Raw genomic sequence first — 16,260 nt, forward strand, 5'->3', positions numbered from 1 at the left:
CCCCCCAAAACCCCAAAACCAGACAAACTAAAATTCACTGCTGTGTTACTACAGCATAGCTCCAGCATTTCTTAAGGGGAAGACGATTTCTAGTGCAAATAGAAACCTCTTCCTACTTTTTATATTAGTAAAGAAACTTGAGCTGTCCCTTTTAAGGTAATTCTTAGGTAATTTACTTTTATTAATTTAGAGCTCCCCAATCAAAGTAATATAATTAAAATAACTTCTGAATAAACAGCTCAGAAAATCCAGACTGCAGATAGTATCCAAACAAATTCTTTTGGTTCCCCAACACAAGAACAGTGGATCTCCATTAAACTATTTCACACCATTTGCTAAAGAGCTAGTATCACATTTCAACAGTCATCCCTCTCCCTCCAATCCTACCAAGGGCAATTACATGCAACTTCTAAAAGCAAGCAGTTAAGGTTTACCAAGGAAACGGTGATTGTCACAATGCAACAGAATATTAAGGCCAGTGAATAATAACTGAATATTTATAAATAACACTAATTTCTATTAAAGCCTGCTTTTCCAAATATAACCAGAACAAAAGCACAACAATTCTGTAGTGTACCAAGTGTATATTTCAATTTACTGTATGCAGTCTAACAACAAATTTGGTCATAATTTACCAGATATACATAAATGATTTAAGTAGTAAAAGAAGATTCAGTTCCAAGAGAGTAAGTTCATACCTTGAGAGAAAAACAAACAAACAAAAAAAAAAAACCAAAAAAAAGGAAAATACATTAAGAATGTAGAGCCAGGTCCAGTTTCTAAGCATTAAGTGAGCAGTATTCTAATAAAGCAGATTTAGGTGAATTTCAGATATATATATATATTTATATATATAGACAGATCTACCAATTGTAAACTATGGTTTTAAAGGGGATAAATGGGATGGAGAAATCTTTATGCTATACTTACATATTCACAAAGCAGAACATTACTTTAACGTTTAAAATACTTTTTCATTCATATCATCTTTGCCCAACTAATTTCTACTTTGGACCCCACCAGAATTACACATTACTCATTTCAGTCTAGAACAATGAGAATAAGATGTATTCTTCAGTGTAAAAAAAGGCACCCCACCCTCCCCACCCTCCCCCCAAAAAACTAATCATCTGTCAGGTTTACAATGATGTGGAAACTACCAATGAAACAAGTGGATGATAAAAAAAGCATTTTAATTCCCATATAACTGTAGTTCAAACTTATCTCAGCTTCAATCAGCAAAAACAATGTCTTAACATTATGTTACTGTTCTACTGATGTAAAGGACAACAGTAAAGCTTGTCTCTTTAAATACATACCAACTTTGATCAGATGGAGCACCATTAGGATTCTGTCCGTCAAAGCATAGTTCAAAGTTATCCACACAACTAGCATAATTTAGTTACCTGATATAAAATAGGAAAAAAATATACTCATTTTAAAATTAAACAAAGCTGAAAAATATGGTGACCCTCAATTGGTTTTTATACAGTACTGTCACACTGGCCTAGCTACGTGTCATGATAAATGCTCTGCATATTTACTCGTTGTGACATAATAGTACATCAGGTGTATTGTTCCAAGGATTGCCTGAATTCATTTCCCTTAGGCTAGACAACACAGAGGAGTTTAAGATGAAGGTGTAATGCCCTCCCCTCCCTATGAAAGAGGCCTGAAATCATTGGTACAATATTACAAGCTCAGGAAAAAAATCCACATGGCTAAAAAAATTCAAGTTTCAATGCCTCCTAGAAAATTTGAAATAAAGAGTGTAGGGAGCATATCATCCTGAAAAGTAGACAACTCAAAGAACATTATTTTGCTTTGGACTTTTTGTTTTTCTTTAAAAAAAAAATTCCAGCAAATTAAGTCAACAAGTTAAATGTAATTGGTTTATATTAAACACTAGCAACAACCCATTAAGTACAAAAGAATAAAAAATAGTTTGTGTTCATTTTAATGACAAACGATGGGCACAATAGCCTAGTGTCCAATTCACATCACATAAACTAGCCAAAAACCGGACAAGTAAGAAATTATCAACCAAAAAGTTGTTTAATATGACACTTTCTCCATTCCTTGTTTTTTTATTCTGTGGGACTGAGGTATACACCAGGGAAATCAAAAAGTTTGAGAGGAGGGGGGCCTTAGAGGAGGGAGGAAACATTATTACATCAGATACCTTTTAGCATGACTACCTCTTTTGACTAAGTGGCAGAAGAGCTACCCACGCTCTGATCAGTCTATTATTTTCATTATCGGTCATTTCTTCTGCAAAATCATTTTGGAACTGATGAATCAATAACAACCTTCTTGAAATTTCAAAACTGTGAATAAACAGACACTAAATTAATGCCATTATTAACTTCTCCAGTGCTTATCACCTATACCACCTGTCAGCATAGAGCCAAAAGTTTTAAAACCAAATTTCAATACCGTGTTGGCATTATCTGTGATGCATATTTAAAAGATTGGCTTTCACCTATCAGAGTAGGGGAGAGGTAAGGTTTGTATAGCAAAGACATGCTTGTGGAAACAAGAGCCACCAGCCCAAATTAGCTTCACTGGTTCACTGACAAAGTACAAGTGGATTTGGGAAAGCTGTCTTTGTATTTCCATACCAAGTTGCAATTCTCTTCATTCATGTTAACAGATACATGAATGTGTAACATAAGTACAGTTTCTACTATGTCTGAATAGGACCCAAGTAGCTATATCCTATAAATAATAAAAAATACATTTTTCTTTTGATAACTGACTGTAGATGTGAGGACTCTGTATAATTCAACCAAATGGTTGTATGCTGTACAGTCCTGTGCAAATATCATAAAAAAATTAATAATCCTTTTTTGCTATAAGGCTTTGACCCTACATTTTTCACAGCAACATAACTACCATCCAGCCTGTACCATATTTCGCAAGCCTTCAGTCCAAAAATTCAAATAGTCAATCCATATAGTGTCCATTTGCGGCACCCCGAAGTCATATGCTCTGTCAGTCATCTAAAGGCATACAAACTTCCCCAGATTCATCCCATCGTGACTGGTCATTCTGTTCTTCTACATCGTCACCAAGCTCCTCATCACCTTCTCCCACTTCATTTTCCTCGTATTCTTCATCCCTAGGGAAATCTGTGTCCTGCACCTGGTCTGCTCCCTCTTGCCCTCCAGGCTGAGATTTATCTGCACAGTCTACACAAACTCCATAACGTCGTGATCCATGTCTTATTCCAACGCTGGCTGCTAGCATGAAAATCTTCTTACACACCATACATTTATACTTTTTATCCTTTTTATGCACCTATGGAAGAGAAATATTAACAGCTGAAAAAGTGCATAGCAGGTAGCATTTGCATATAGTACTAGAAAACTATTAATAATAATAGCCAACACAAAAGTTCATTTTTTGAACTCTTCTGAAAGATACCCCAACACTGTTCAGAGAAAGAGAAGTACTACTAGAGATCCATTCGGACCACATGAACTATTGCCCACAATCAAACTACCTGCTTACTGTTCAGCAGGTAGCTGAATAGCTGCCTGTTCTGCAAGCAGGTGAGTGTTCATTTTATGACTACTCACTGTACAGAACAAGACTCTGAAAGGCAATGAGAACAGTACAAGCACTTATGTTGCACACAGGATCATACCCCATTTAGAAAATTGCCTTTACAAATTTTAAGTCCCAGAACATTAAGAACAAGCAGGAGTTATTAAATTCTGTGTGAATTCAAAGAGCAAGATCCTTCTTCCACGACACCTCCCTCTCAACACAATCAAACCCAACAACATCTTTGCAGGTCCCTTTGGTAATTTTTTTGTCCTGCATGTAGAGTGAGCTTCTGTGTAAAATTAGAAGGCTGCTGTTGACTAACTTGACTAAACATAAATTTTAATTCTGAATTTGGGAGTACGTTACTTGTACAAGTAACTATTATACATGGTTGCTGAATTCAGCTATCATCTTGGAAAAAATTAAGTTGAAGACTTCTTTCTTCTATCTGGTGTCCCCACAACAGATTACAATTATTTGCTTAAAGATCTCATTTGAGGTCACATTGAAAAAGTTGCCGTTTTATCTAAACCAGAAACTACCACCCAGATGAGGGAAAAAACGAAGGTCAAGATACAAATAGTTACTTTAGTCCTGCTGTATAATCTGTACAGCTGATACTATATATTTTTTCCTCAGCCTCTAGACTTGTTATGATAATGGTTCAGACAAAAGCAGAATGTTTGAGGTGTTTGTTGAATGGAGGGGGGGCAGGAGGGGGTGGGGTGGGAAAGGTGTTCTCACTCCATCAGGGAGAGCACACTTCAGTTAAAGCACACGGCTGGGCTGAGCTCACTCTATAGCTATTTTCACCCTGTCTGACTTCATCTCCTTTCCTGGAGTGACAAAAATGTTCAGCTACAAGAGCTGGTCAGATACTGCAGGACAGAAACTTCCTGGTAGACCGACTACCACCCACTGTTGCTGTCTTCTCTGGTGAGCCACAAAGGAAGAAACAGAGTAGCTGCTGGGACGTGTTATACGGTATCACCACCAATAAGGTGATAATGACCTAACCTCCTCGGCCCAGCCACAGAGCTGCCCCATACCATCACCACCTCCATCACTGCAGTCACCTACATACACTACAGAACAAAATGTCCTTCAGACTCAGTAACATCATAGGTACTCCTGTCCCTTCAGGCATCTAAGCCTTCACCAGGTGGTATGGGAGGAGGAAGAAAGGCAGCAGTAGCAGGGTGGAAAGATGTGTACCTAAGATGAGAAAAGTCCAACGGAACATAAGAAAGATGCTGGTTCTAAAATTTAGGTAAGAGCTATTAACATATGCCTTTCCTACCTGTAGAGCAGTTTTAAAGAATACTTAAAATTACTACAGTGGTCTCAAATATCTTCTAGAATTATATCCTGATATGACTCAGGTTATTATTTACTTTTAATAATATCACTGGCTAACAGAAAGTCCATTTCATGATAACGCAAGCTAGTAAGGAAAGTTAGGAAGACTTACACCAAAAGCTCTTTTCTGCATCTGCATTAAAACTTGGAAGCTCACAACCACTTTTTCTACTCACTGAGGAACAAAAAGCCAACTGTGAGGAGGCTATGGAGACTTATGGAACACCTTCAAAGAGGGAGCAAGGTGGTCCATTGATTCTCAAAGGACTGAGGAAAGCTACCAAAATGGAAAAGTGCAATTTATCCCATTCCATGTACTAACCCATTCTGAGTATATGTAAAACATGTTGCAAAATTAGGGGTTTTTTTTGTAAATCACAGCTTGGAGAAATGTTATTACCTTCTCACCACCAATACGATCTTGCTTTTATTACTCCCCTAAAACACACCTTGGATTTTATACAGTAAATATTATAATGAAGTCTTAATTTCCTTACAGACTAGATACAAGTACCTGCAAAATACCCAAGACAGATAATACTTTCTCTGGATCCTCAGATAAACAGTACTCAAGTCAAATCCCGAGGTATGCAACATGCACAGGACAGGGTAAGCTCAACTGCTGATTATGGTATTGGTAGAATGCAAGTCAGAAGGACATTTACTTTCTGCATCTCAGATATTTTTCATTCTTTCCTAAATCTGAAAGCAGGTACTACACTATAGCTTTGTCTAGCTGTGAAGTAAGTATTTCAGAACTACCCCAAGATATTGTGCAATTGCTGATTAACAGGGTGTCCTCACAGAAAATGGTGATGCAGCATTACAGAACAAGAAGATGTGCTATTCTACTGCAGTAATACTACGCCAAAATTCCCTTTCATTATCTACAGAATACTTACATATACTGCATCTCTTTATCACGCCACTTTCAAAATCATCTTGAAATTATCTCTATCAGAATTCCAGCGACTGTCTTAATTGATACTGCATTTTCCATTAGGAATATAAGAGGTATAGTTATCACAAAGATGTTTATCTTCATCCGTTTTAGACTAAGATAAAACAATTTACATTATGGCAAATCAGAGAACAGTGTTTCTCCCAACTACCAAAACATCTGAAAAAAACATAAAAACCCACTCGTACATGTGCGTACATACACACACACACACACTTGAGGTTACCTACCAAGGAATGTCTCTTTACATGCTCTCTTCGAGTAAACAGCTTCCCACAGATGTCACAACTGAAAGATCTCACGCCTGTGTGAATGAGCAAGTGTCTCTTTAGTGTTCTTCTGTATTTGGCTACATAATTACAGTGTGGACACTTCAACTTGTTCATGATTAAAGCAGAGGAATCGCCTACAAGATAATAAGCCATCAGGAGAAAAGATGATGAAACACAAAAAAACCTGCTTCAATATGTTCTGCCTGGTGCACAAAAATAAACAGGTGCCAAAACAATAAAGCACCCACATGACTTTCCATCAGCCAAATCAGGACAATGCCTGCCTGCAGAAACCACAAATACTGGTAGGTTCTGCATGTATGCTCTTGCTCGAAAAATACCTACTTGTAACCAAGGAATTTTTACTACAAAAGTACAGATCAATTGTTTGAAAAGAAGTCTTATTTCATGAATCAGAGTAAGTTAGCTACAAGTTAGCAGTATTCCATTTTCTAGAGGTCACCTATACCAGAAAACACTTTATTCTGGATTAGAAACCCTCTAGCTCTGCAGCATTTAGACAGTTACAATCTTCTCTCCCAATATTCTATTTGGAATTATGTGCAGGAACTGCCTGCCAAGATCTGACTCTACAAATAAATAAAAAAAACGTATAACTAAGCAAGAACAAATATTTACAAAAGGAGTAGGACAGTAAGAGGTAGCATAATTCTGAAACAGCTAAAAAGGGAAGTTATTGGTTCAGATCTTATCTATTCTCTACCCGAAGTCTATTTTGGTCTAACAGTAGAAAAAAAGAAATAAAGCAGAAAAAACTTCTGGTAGTAGCAATATCCCACTTCTTCCTTACAATGGAAGAGAGCTATTTACACATCCTTGGACCAAGGATAACATAGCTTGCTCAAAGGATATGTGCAAAACAGGTTTACTATGTGAAACAGAAAAGCACAGGATGCTGTGACAGCTATGAAGGTGGCCACACAGGAATACAAGGATTATTTGGAGAATAGAGTACTGACTCAACTTACTACAGGCAAGATAATTTATGAACATTATCGTAACCATCTAGAAGCATCCAAAAAGCACTGGCTAAGGCTACATGATTATATGTGTAAGAGTTTCTAATGTTCATGCTGTCAGGAAGAAAGCAAAAGTAATTGTGTGTTATGTGCATGGGCGTGCATGCCCATAGCTAAGATGCCTCTTCCCAGCTTCAAAGTCCATCATAACATGGAAGTTAGATTTTTGTTAATGTTCAAAAGTTTGTCTTGGTATATTGGAGCACTCATGCAAGCTGCATGTTAACATAATGTCATGTAATGGCTTACATGAAGAAAAATAAGTTCAAAAAAGGTTTTAAATTGCAGTCTTATACACATCAACAGGAGTATGACAGGCAGACATCAGGGCTGTAAGATACATGGGAATTTAATGGTTTAAGAACAGGCAGACCTCCTAAAACCTGAGTTCTAATCATGTGACTAGTGCCTGCTAGTGAATTTCACCTTCTGATGACCCAATTTCTTCCACTGTAAAAACCAAAATATTTAAAGTAAACCATAAACCACATCCCAGTAATAGCTCAAAGTTACAGAGAAGAAGTAGGCATTACTGTTACCCAGCCCTTAAGATCCTCCTTTTACTGAAGACTTTATTTATATACTATCCTGTATTTTAAGGATCTAGCAATAATTATTTTAGATGTGGTGGGTTTTTTGGTATGTTTTCAGACAGAAAAATAATTACAGATAATTGCTTGCTTGAACTATTAAGAAAGGCACATAAGCTGTGAAAGGGTAGGTTATATAACACAGGTTTGACTGAAGAGGGCTTTAGTTATGGCTGCATTGAATTCCAAACCTTTACTGCAATGAAGCTTTTATTTTTAATAGCGAGAAGTATGCTCTGAGATCTACTTTTAAAGTTATATTTAACTTTGTATCTTCATCATCCAAGCGTTCAATTTCAAAGCCCATTTATCTGTAGTCAGCTTACTAAGGGGGGAAAAAAAATCTGTCAGATAATTAAAGACCTCAGGTATCTTCATATTCAGGCACAACACAAGAGCTGATATAAATCATGTTCTGTTTTTACTTTTCCATACATTTGAATTCCTTTTTCTCCCTCCAAGGAAGTACTCGTATTTACATTATCCAGACAGGCAAATGATATGGAAGAAGATTATGGAAACACTTAATCTTCTAAATCTCTAAACAAATTAATCAAATGTTACCAGCAATGACACAGAAGATAAAGAATCCCTATCAGAGGCAAAAAACAACCTCCTCTCCATCAAATGTACTTGCCATTTTCCCAAGCTTCTTTTGGCCAAGATTCTGGCAGCAGTCCGTACTTGAAGTCACTTGAAGTACCCGGCAGCAGTCCATACTTGAAGTCACTTGAAGTACCCGGCAGCAGTCCATACTTGAAGTCACTTGAAGTACCCGGCAGCAGTCCATACTTGAAGTCACTTGAAGTACCTATCACAGACACAGTCTTACTTTAGCCTCCCAGGTTTTAATCAGTCATGTTGTTTAGCAAAATATATATCCTTTTAAAACTGTGACAAAGAAGTTTCAAACCTTAAAATAGTAATTACAATCTTTTTTCATATAATCCTCAATACTGAAATGAAGAAATAACTGCATTCCTAATTTCAATGAAATTACACCTTTGAACTACTCTCCACAGCACCATTTCTTCTCCCCATCCTGAGAAAAATTCAGTCTTTTTCCTACTACAGGAACCTCTATGGTAAGGATATTTATTCTCTCACTATCATCATGACAGGGCTAAAAAGTTTTCCACTGGATTCTCTTTACAACTGCTTTGTGCAGTGACTTCATCTGCACCACAGGCAGTCTAGTTGGTACAAAAGTAAACATCATCTACTGGAGGTGTGATTTTCTTTATTGCCTTAAAATAAATACCTTTATTTACATAAAGTATCCTACAGCTATGTCTAAATCCTTTTTTGAATAATCATCTCCATTGCTCTATAACCACATCAGTTCAAGAGACCATAATTACCTGGAATATACCAGCTTAAAAGACTAGTTTGCATATTTACATTTGGTCTTTAGACAAGCTCTTCATGCGTGGTCTTTGTAGCTTTTTTCCCTCTTTAAAAGAATAAAATCAATCAGAAGTGAACAGTGCCTTAAAAAGATCCTTGCTTGTTTAATTCTATACTTTTGTAACAAGTAAGAATTGCATGAGTGAATATGGAATCACTATTACACTGCACAGAGAAGAGAACTATAAATAGTACACAAGAAAGCTGCACTAGGCATTTGACAAAATCATATTTGTGGGGCAAAGACTCCTCTGGCAAGAGTGCAAATCAATCCTTCCCCCAACCCCCAAGACAGGATTTTGTTGGAAAACATGAACTCATAAATCCATTACTTTCCTCACAGGCACACAGTTGTTAAATAAACAAACTGGAGTGGAAACTGGCAGATTTCCTTTTGTCTGGATGGTGCTCAGGTCCTCACACTGGATTCCCAATGTCACTGTTGTGAAAAGTCTTGAGAAGGGCTTCATAGCAAATAGATACATTTTTACTTTCAAGCCTGAGACTGTACATTTTAATAGTCCAAAGACTTTCTCCTTTGTCCCTATACTGCTCATTCTAAGGATTTTTCCAGGAAAGGAAATTCCCTTAGTATAAACTAGAATTTCATGCAGCTAGTGGTAAGCTGCATATTGAAACACTCCCAACTTACAGTTTTACTGGAAAAAAAGTACAGATTACAAATCCTCACAGCATTAGACATATACAGTAATTTCATTTACTGCTCAGGTAGTGTTAAAGTTGGCAGCAGTGGTTTCATCTGCAACATAAGACAACAGTTCAAAAGGAAATCAATTAACAAATAGGAAGCTTAGAATTCTATCCTATCCGTTAGACAATGGCAAATGATAAGCAAAGCTGGATCACGACTGCCAAACTAGGTATTCCACTGGAGCTTTTAAAAAGCAGAGCTTGAATGGACGAAGGAAGAGAAATCCTAGTATTTTAGCTCATTCACCTAACTGTTTTGGTATAGAAAGAAAGAAGGGGGAGGGAAAGGGAATAAATCTCTCTCTCCTTTAAGAAACAAAGCAGTGAGGAAAATATTTTTTTATTTTTTTAATTACTGACTCTAATAGCTGTTGTTATGTCCAAAAGAGGCAAAAACTCCTTACACTAATTTTGAGCTATGGACTCCAGCAACGGCATCTCACAACAGCTCAAGGAATAGAACACAGATACCCTATAGACATGCCAACTACACATTCCTTTGAGGTGAGCAGTAAAACTTTCTGTAATACACAAGAAAGGATTAGTGAGGAAGCATTGTTGTACAGTATTGGGCAAGAGCAAAGACAACTTGACCTCAAGGCTAAAAGCCTCCAAATTAAAGCAGGCTTAAGGATGTAGCAGAGAAAAAGATAAGACAACTTTAATAATCTGTTTAAAATATTAAATCTTTTCTTTATAGGTTTTTCCCCTCCAATAGAGCTGTCCTGTCTCTAGTTGACCAGTGGAAGATCAGTGATCAAAATATTTTAATCACTTTTTCCCCCCTTATGGGAGGAATATCTGTAAGATGAACAGACCAAGCCTTTACTGCTTTAGTAAATGTATATATGTAACGTATATGCTATGTAATGGCAATATTGCATAGCTTCTTTCAAAATAAGTATACATCAAAGACTGACCATAATTAAGAGTTGTACCAAGCTGAGCACATTTATAACACCGTCACTTTGACAGTTCTTCTGGATCTAAGAGAACACAAACTGAATTTCATTAGGAACATTTATGCTCACAGCTGGTATTGAAGTTTCAGGGAAGTCAGAAGCTCAAATCCCTGCATAGGTCTAGATCTTAGCATAAGACTTGGCATAGAGCCAAACAGACTTAAGAGCTGTAGTCTAGTGTAGATAATAGCTACTAAATCCTTCTACCTCCAATTTGAAGAGAAGACCTGCTACAACATGAAAGAACACCAGCACAGATACCACAAGAGATAAGAGGTTACTACAGACACTTCAGTCTCTGCACAGTACAGGACTAAGCAGATCATAACTAAACCTAATGCTTATTCTTAGAATAATTCATTGACCTAGAAAACCTGCTTTCTGGATTAAGCACACATATAATGTGTTCAAAACAAAACAACAAAAAAAGGCATTTTTAATGTCTAATGGCTCATCCATACAGGAAAGACATGAATTACATATAGACTGGGAACTGGAAGTGCAATACCTAGCCTCTACTAGTTTCCCCAGGTGGACATATAGCCTAGTCAGATAAGCTTCTGATTGTCGCTGAGCGAAGTATAAGATGTTACAGATCCCTGTGGCTCATAACATCTCCTCCCATTCCTCCTCCCACTCAGGCTACTGCCCCCTGAAACCTGCTTGCAAAACTGCAGATATAGTCATCATCTAACCTGTTCCTGTCAACTTAAACCCAGATGATTTTGATAGGAGACTGAAAGCAACTACATATGCAGTTGTACTGGTAGACTGGGGGTGGGGTGCAAAGGGGGAATATACACAGCAGTGAGAAAAATATTTAAAAAAAAAAAAAAAAAAGAGGGTAATTAGAAGCAATAATGTTCCATATCTCCAGACCAGGTCATCTGACTACAACTTTCCTCTGATCTAAGGATACGTTTTTACAGTTCAGTTGATTCCTAAAAGAGGTATAAGTTAATTCAAATGTCAATTAGCCTCCAACATCTACCCATTCTTCTACCCTGCATGGAAAAGAGGTTTCTATCAGTAACCTGATCTTAAAAAACAAAACAAAACCACACAATCAACAACAAACCAACCCAAAATAATAAAACAGAATACAAATAAGCTGATTAACTATCAGCACTAAAATTCTCAAGATGTCAATTTCAGAAGAGATAAAGACAGTCCGAAATACAATGAAGTGGTTGTGTAGGCTTTTTACACAACTAACAAAAACTTTATGGAAAGATTTTATGTTCTACTGTGTTTGTTCTCAGGAAAAAGGATACCAAGAAGTCAGACACACTGATTTTCAGTTTTGAAGGCAAGAGGTAGGGCAGTATCAACACAAAGAGAGAACGCATCTGAGTAGAAACATCCTTAGTTTGACAAGTTCTGCTCTTTTTCTGTAACCAGAAATATGCTGATTTTTTGGAAAGGAAAGGAGACATTACTGAGTAGGGGATGATCAAGGAGACTACTGAGAAGATCAACGATAGAAACCATTGAACAGCTCGTTATAGAAAGGGATATGGACGTAGGGTGCACTGAGGGAGAAGATACAAAACTTTGCATTAGATACAGTTGTCTGTAATGAAATTCTGTTTTCTTTACACATATTAACGCTAAAAACAATGCCAAAAGAAGAGAAAAAGGAATACTACTATTTTTCCACCGGGTTTTCTGACATTGACTGCTCATTCAGATCAATTAAAAAAGACAGAAAGTAAACAGGATAAGCGATTAGGCCATAGCTTTCAAGGACTGTAAAGAGAGCAGTGGTAATCTACTGATACAATCAGAGAGCTGGATTTGTTGCTTATGTTAGGTAACATGACAGAAGAAACAGCACTGCCAAGACTGACATACTGGGAAGGTGAGGGAAGGAAAATATATTGTACTCCATTTGTTCCCAGAGTATTACTCACATCTTCAACCTTGCTTCTGAAAAGGGGTCAAAGCATATTACTTCTCAAGTGCCGCTTGCAACAGAAGGCTCACATAAACTTAAGACATTTTGCCAATGCAATCTTACTCATACTCTATGTACCGCTCCCAATTGCTCTTAATTTTTACTGTTTCTCATTCATGAAAAAAAATGGTTTATTGCCTCGACTATGGAGGCAGATCTATCGCCAACTAACCCTGCCAGATGACCATCTATTGATGCCAAATATATCATCCACTTGCTTTTTCAACTTGCTTATCATATTCCCTGAAAAACTCCTCCCTGAGAAAGGGGTGCCATTCACATTAGAAACCTATTTTGCTGATCTCTCCCCACATAGGCTACATCACTGAAACACAAGATAGTAAGAGCTTTCCTCATCCAAATCATTCATTTGTGGGGGAGTTATTGTTCTCAGGGACTATTACAGACTCAAACAAAAACTTAGGTCTGAAGGGACCTCTGAAGGTCACCTAGTTCAACCTCCTGCTCACAGCAGGGCTAACTTCAAAGCTGGACTGTATGTTGCTTTGGACCTTGCCACATTTTAAATATCTACAAGGACGGGAGACTCCAGAAACCCTCTAAGCAATCTGTTCCAACACAACCGCTCTCACAGTCAAGTTTTCTTCATACACAACTGGAATTTCCTTCACTGCAACTTGTGACAACTGACTCTTGCCCTTTCAGGGTGCACCTCTGAAAAGCATCTGGGTTCATTTTCTCTATAATCTCCTTAAGGTGGTAAAGACAGCAGGTAGATCCCTCAGTCTTCTCCATACTAAATAAATTCAGTTCCTCAGCCTCTCCTTGAACTACATGTTCTCCATCCCCCTAACCATCTTAGCGCCCTCCACTGGACTCCCTCCAGCTTGCTGGCATCTTTCTTGTACTGGGCTGCCCTAAACTGGGCACAGGATTTCAAATGTGGTCTTGCCAGTCCTGAGTACAGGGGTATTATTATCACTTCCCTCAGCCTGCTGTCTATGTTCTTGCTAATACCACCACTATGAGGCTAGCCTTCGTTGCTCCTAGGATGCACTACCAACTTATGTTCAGCTTGTGGTCCACAAGGGCCCCCTGGTTCTTTTCCGTGGAGTTACTACACAGCCACTCAGTGCTCAGCTTGTACTGGTGCACAGGGTTGTTACTTCCAGATGCAGGACATTTGTCTTTGCACAGCATCTTGGGGGTTTCTGTTGGCCAATTCCTACAGACTGTTGAGGTCCATCTGAACTACAGCCCAGCCCTGCCCTCTAGCATATCAACCACTCCCACCAATTTGATGTCATCTGCAAACTTGCTGAGAGCGTCTTCTGTCCTCCTACCCTGATCACTGATGAAGACTTTAAACAGTATGAGACTCAGTAAGCTATTTTCAGGAAAACAGCCCTTCTTGACTTCACTGTCAAGAAAATACCTTCATCCATAAACTTCTGGACTATATTGCGAGCTCAAGGGCCAGATTGCTCAAGGGCCAACACTGCAAACAAGTCAGTTTAAGGATGTACCTTAAGAGCTTTCTCAAGTAAAGTATTCAAGAGAACTCAAAGACTTGCTAATATAAACATTTCACATCCCCTTTTAATCAAGTCTTATATTTAAAGTGCTAATATAAGTAGGACTTTCAAGGAGATATACACCTGAAAGGCTGCATGAAACTCCTAGAGACTGACTGGCATTTAGGATTAAGATCCTTCAATAAGGTAAAAACCACCAACCATTCTAGATACTCTGGTAACCAAATCAATTGTCTTGGCATTATGTTCTGCTCCTATTTTCTTGCTAACTGTTTGAAAAAGCAACTATAGAATAAATCCAAGGAAATAAGTTTGACTTGTCCTCAAAGCTGCCAGTTTCTCCCTAATGAGGGGCAAAAAAGCATCCAATTAAAAAAAAAAAAAAAAAAGGAAAATTAAGTTTATTCCCATTGTAGCCCTAATACAAGGGTTCTCTACACAGTAAATCCATTAGTTTATTTCTGCACCAGCATTAGAGAACTGCTGTTGCTACCATTTTGTCAGCTACACATTGTAGTTTGTAAACATATTTTCTTAAAGGAAGAATTAAATGTCAGCTTGAGGGACAGGGAACAGAAGAATCACCGTGCATCATGATCAAAGACCACTGATGTCACTGTAGTTGAGACAAATACACCAAGAACTGATACAGGTCTTCATTTGTATTTATTCTTATGTAAAGACATAAGCACAGATACCATTGCTGTGTAGAGACTGTTTTGGTCTGAACAACTTTTTATGCTAAAACAGTTGAAAGAAAATGCTAAGGAGATCTTCACTTCCTGTTAGCTTCTCTAATCGCAGGCAGTCTTAGAAGCAGTAGCATAATTGACCAAAACTCTTGTGTTGAACTGATTATCATTCATTCCAGACTTACTTTGCCAAAGCGTAACTTTGTCCAGGAATACCAAGGGATTTTGTCTTTAAACTGGGCTTTGAAGAAAAGTAAGGTACAAGACAGAGGCACAGATTTGGTAAAAATACCAAAACAAAAAAGAAAAAACCCAACCCTTCCAACAACAAAAAAACCAAACAAAAAAGCCCACCAAACCCCAGATACTTCCTTGGGAACTCTGCATAATAAGATCTGGGAGTACATGACAAACTAAGCTTGCCAGACTGGTGTCATGCTCTCCTTACAAAGTAACATGCAACATTACACCCTAAAGAAAGGGGATCAACTCAAGCCACAAGCAAGCAAATGTGTAAAAGATTGGAACTTTTACGCAGCTCACACTTTTCATACACGACCTGACCATGAAAGACAACTGCTGCTTAACAAAGGGGGTTTTTTTCCAGCTTTAAAGATCACGTCCCCTGAACCCCCCCCCAAGCCTTGGGAATACCAGAAGTGACTAAAGTTCTGCAATTGTGGCTACATTTTTACAGTAAAAATGGCAACTCTGATCTTGCTAACTCCCCTCTCCACTGTTCCCAGTATGACAGGATGAAGCCTGTAACTAACAAAGCTGCACCAATGAAGGCTAGCGGTTAAAGTGAAATTGTCTGCTAGAGCTGTACTCCTACCAATGCATGTGTACTGCCGAGTACTACAATGAGCTTTAGGGTAAATGCATAGTATAAGCTTGCGATGCTATAGTATTCTACATTTCGTATAAACTTTCTAAACTATGATCACATTTCTGGTTGGATATATTTACTGATACCTGCTAGAAACTGGCACAAGTAAGAAATGCTGCCTGCCTCTCTCCTCCACCCCAAAAAATGACTCCAAGTTCTGTACACAAGAATTCCAGAATGTACACAGAGAATAAATGGTTGCACAGTGAGCAAAACAACTCGGCAAGGAAAGAGAACCTGAAAAAGAAAAGCTGAAGGAATCATCTTTTAGTCAAATTACATGCCACTTAAAACCTATTCTACCCAGCTACCAACACTGAGGATGACCTATCCCTTCCCTCAAATTTAAAAACAAACAAAAAACCCCCAAAC

At 37.9% G+C, this 16,260-nt stretch overlaps 1 protein-coding gene across 1 annotated transcript in view; it reads right to left on the reverse strand.

Annotated features, from left to right (window-relative positions):
• Positions 1-1,172: 1,172 nt before the first annotated feature.
• Positions 1,173-16,260, reverse strand: part of ZBTB10 (zinc finger and BTB domain containing 10) — a 29,957-nt gene continuing 14,869 nt past the window's right edge. Inside the window, exons 3-5 of the mRNA XM_050891293.1 lie at positions 8,412-8,585; positions 6,103-6,278; positions 1,173-3,300 (exon numbers count right to left, since the gene is read on the reverse strand). Coding sequence (XP_050747250.1) covers positions 2,995-3,300; positions 6,103-6,278; positions 8,412-8,585 — 656 coding nt within the window. The 3' untranslated portion in view covers positions 1,173-2,994. The remainder of the gene's footprint in view (positions 3,301-6,102; positions 6,279-8,411; positions 8,586-16,260) is intronic.

This window comes from Gymnogyps californianus, chromosome 2 (assembly GCF_018139145.2).
Source record: "Gymnogyps californianus isolate 813 chromosome 2, ASM1813914v2, whole genome shotgun sequence".
Classification (NCBI taxonomy): Eukaryota; Metazoa; Chordata; class Aves; order Accipitriformes; family Cathartidae; genus Gymnogyps; species Gymnogyps californianus.